Source organism: Hydra vulgaris, chromosome 11, assembly GCF_038396675.1.
Source record: "Hydra vulgaris chromosome 11, alternate assembly HydraT2T_AEP".
In the NCBI taxonomy this organism is placed as follows: domain Eukaryota; kingdom Metazoa; phylum Cnidaria; class Hydrozoa; order Anthoathecata; family Hydridae; genus Hydra; species Hydra vulgaris.
The window spans coordinates 24,160,001-24,162,500 of NC_088930.1; the positions used below are offsets into that span (position 1 = coordinate 24,160,001).

The following is a 2,500-nucleotide window of genomic DNA, read 5'->3' on the forward strand; positions in this document are numbered from 1 at the left end:
TTTATTATTAAACGGGTGATAGCACATTGATAACAGAAAATTATTTAAAACATAATGTTGTTTAATTTTACTTGTCGTAGATTTTCTCAGACCCCCTTTAAAATACAAGGATCTTTTTTGTTACGAAGGCTCGATTCCTCCGACTTTTTGAACTCTTCAGTTTCATCCTCAGTTAACTCACGATTTAACTTAGGGTGATAACTTTCTCGTAAAATTGTTGCACAGATTTTTAAAAAACCTTGGCCTCCAACAGCCATTACCTAAATTAAGCAGATTTACTTCCAAAAATTATATTACTTATTACAAATTAAATTTTAATGTAAATATAAAACACAATGATACCTTAATGTATACTTTTTCATTAATCTCTCTAGCTATCATCACAGCATCCTAATATCTTGTGAGCCTGTGCAACAAATTATTCTCTTTGCTTTTTCTTAAGATTTACCCTCTACATCAAACATATCTTGTGTAACCTGATATAAACTTTTCAAAGATTTAGATTTTTCTGATTCCTGATTTCTGATTCTCTCTGTGATAGGCAGGAACAGCCTTTTTACCTATATTGAATCTAATATACTTAGTAAACTTATGCATTACATTTGAAGATAATCCAGTATTTACCTAAAAGTTATTCAAGCCTTCGCTTGAAAAGTTAACTTTTTTGGCTATATCAGGTTTTAAAACAATTTATGGTTTGTATCTGCTTTTTGAATAAAGTTCTAAGCAGATATTTTTTTGATATGAATCTTTTGATTATCTGCCTTAGTTTTAAGTAATGAGTTTATTAACTGGTCTTTTTCTTTTTCTGCTAAGCTTTTGATAAGGATCTTTTCAATATTTTCTGCTGATTTTGTTTGCTTGCAATAATAAGACAGTTCTTTTTTAATTTCTGATTTGCAATAAGAACAAATGATTACTGAATTTGCACCTTTGTTACCTATAAATTTTGAATAGAAATATCACTCTCTTCATTTATTATTATATGTATGTATATATATATATATATATATATATATAGATATATATATAATATATATTATATATATATATATATATATATATATATGTCAAAGCTTATAATATTTACATCAACAAGATTTTAAAGAAACCTTCCTAATTCTGGCAGCAGCAAGTAAACCACTGTCTTCATTAATGTTAGAATTCAATCTTCTTTTATAACCTCTTCCTTTAACGATAGGTTGATGACCAATATACCTTGCTGTGATGCATATATAGCAACTGCATTGTCTATCTTCTCTAGTTCTAGTTTCTTTTATCAATAATATGTCTTCATAGTTTAGCATTTTAGGCAATTTTCTATTTTTGATATCTTTGTCACGGTCATTCAGTGTTATTCTGCATGTACCACATATACTAAGAGGATATTTGCTGTTTGCTATGTCAAAATCTGAATTTATATACATTTTAGTTTGATCAGCTATCTTTTCTGTGCAAACTGCTGAGACTTTATTTTTTGAAAGAATTTTTTTCCCACATGGTGCACACACTTTTACTTTAGATTCATCATAATTTGTTGGGCATATCTTAAGTATAATACTCAATACTTATTTTTAAAACTTAGTTCACAAAATTTCCGAAAAAAAAAGACGTCAAAGGCTTTGGTAATAACTACGATATTATTAGATGCATAAATAATATCGTAGTTATTACTTCTAACATTTGTTATTAATTTAGTTCAATAGAGTTCTTAGCTATTTGTTAATACAAAATTATTTTAATTAAAAACCAGAAATATACACGAATGATCTAGTTAGGTATTTAAACCGGACATTGACGCTTTTAGAAAAAAATGGTCAATTTGAAAGTCCTTTAAAAATCTTGGACAAGCAGCTTGGGTTTTAGTTTCAATAAATTTGTGATGTACAAAAAAAGTTTTTAAAGGATCTGGAAACAGTTTTCAAAGGATCTGGAAACAGTTTTCATTGACATTTTTATCGATCTTAAATTTGTTGAGGGCCAGTGTGACTAGAAGTCATGAATTGAGGCAAAAATACCCAGGGTTTATAACCCTAAGCAGTAAACAATACAACACAAGCTTAAATCTATGCTAGCCTATTTGATGAAGAATTTTGTCCAAAAAGGCTTTTACAAGCCTAGTAAGTGAGTGGATGCAATTAACATCATTTCAAAGATACCGAATCAAAACAACCTATCAAAATGCTCAACATTGAAGAAAAGTTAAACCATTTGGTTGAAATGAAAAAATGAAAGTTTTCAAAAAAATTACAAAAAATTTAAAATAAATAAAAACCAATATAAAAAGATCAAAAATAAAACAACAAAAGCAAAACATTAAACAGTAAGAAAATAACCTGCAGTGCACAACAATTGGTCCTGTGCCATTCTGCTGGTTCCACTTTTGTACTCGCCCAATCATATCAACAATACCTGAACCACTCTCTGGATGAGAATTATCTGGCCAGGTAACATATTGGAAATGTTTAATAGTTCTGGAATGACCTTCCTTTTAAAAAAA

General features: G+C 28.6%; 1 protein-coding gene across 1 annotated transcript in view; it reads right to left on the reverse strand.

Moving 5' to 3' along the window:
• Positions 1-2,500, reverse strand: part of LOC100212348 (phosphatidylinositol phosphatase PTPRQ) — a 268,145-nt gene that overhangs the window by 4,093 nt on the left and 261,552 nt on the right. Inside the window, exon 39 of the mRNA XM_065810526.1 lies at positions 2,337-2,488. Coding sequence (XP_065666598.1) covers positions 2,337-2,488 — 152 coding nt within the window. The remainder of the gene's footprint in view (positions 1-2,336; positions 2,489-2,500) is intronic.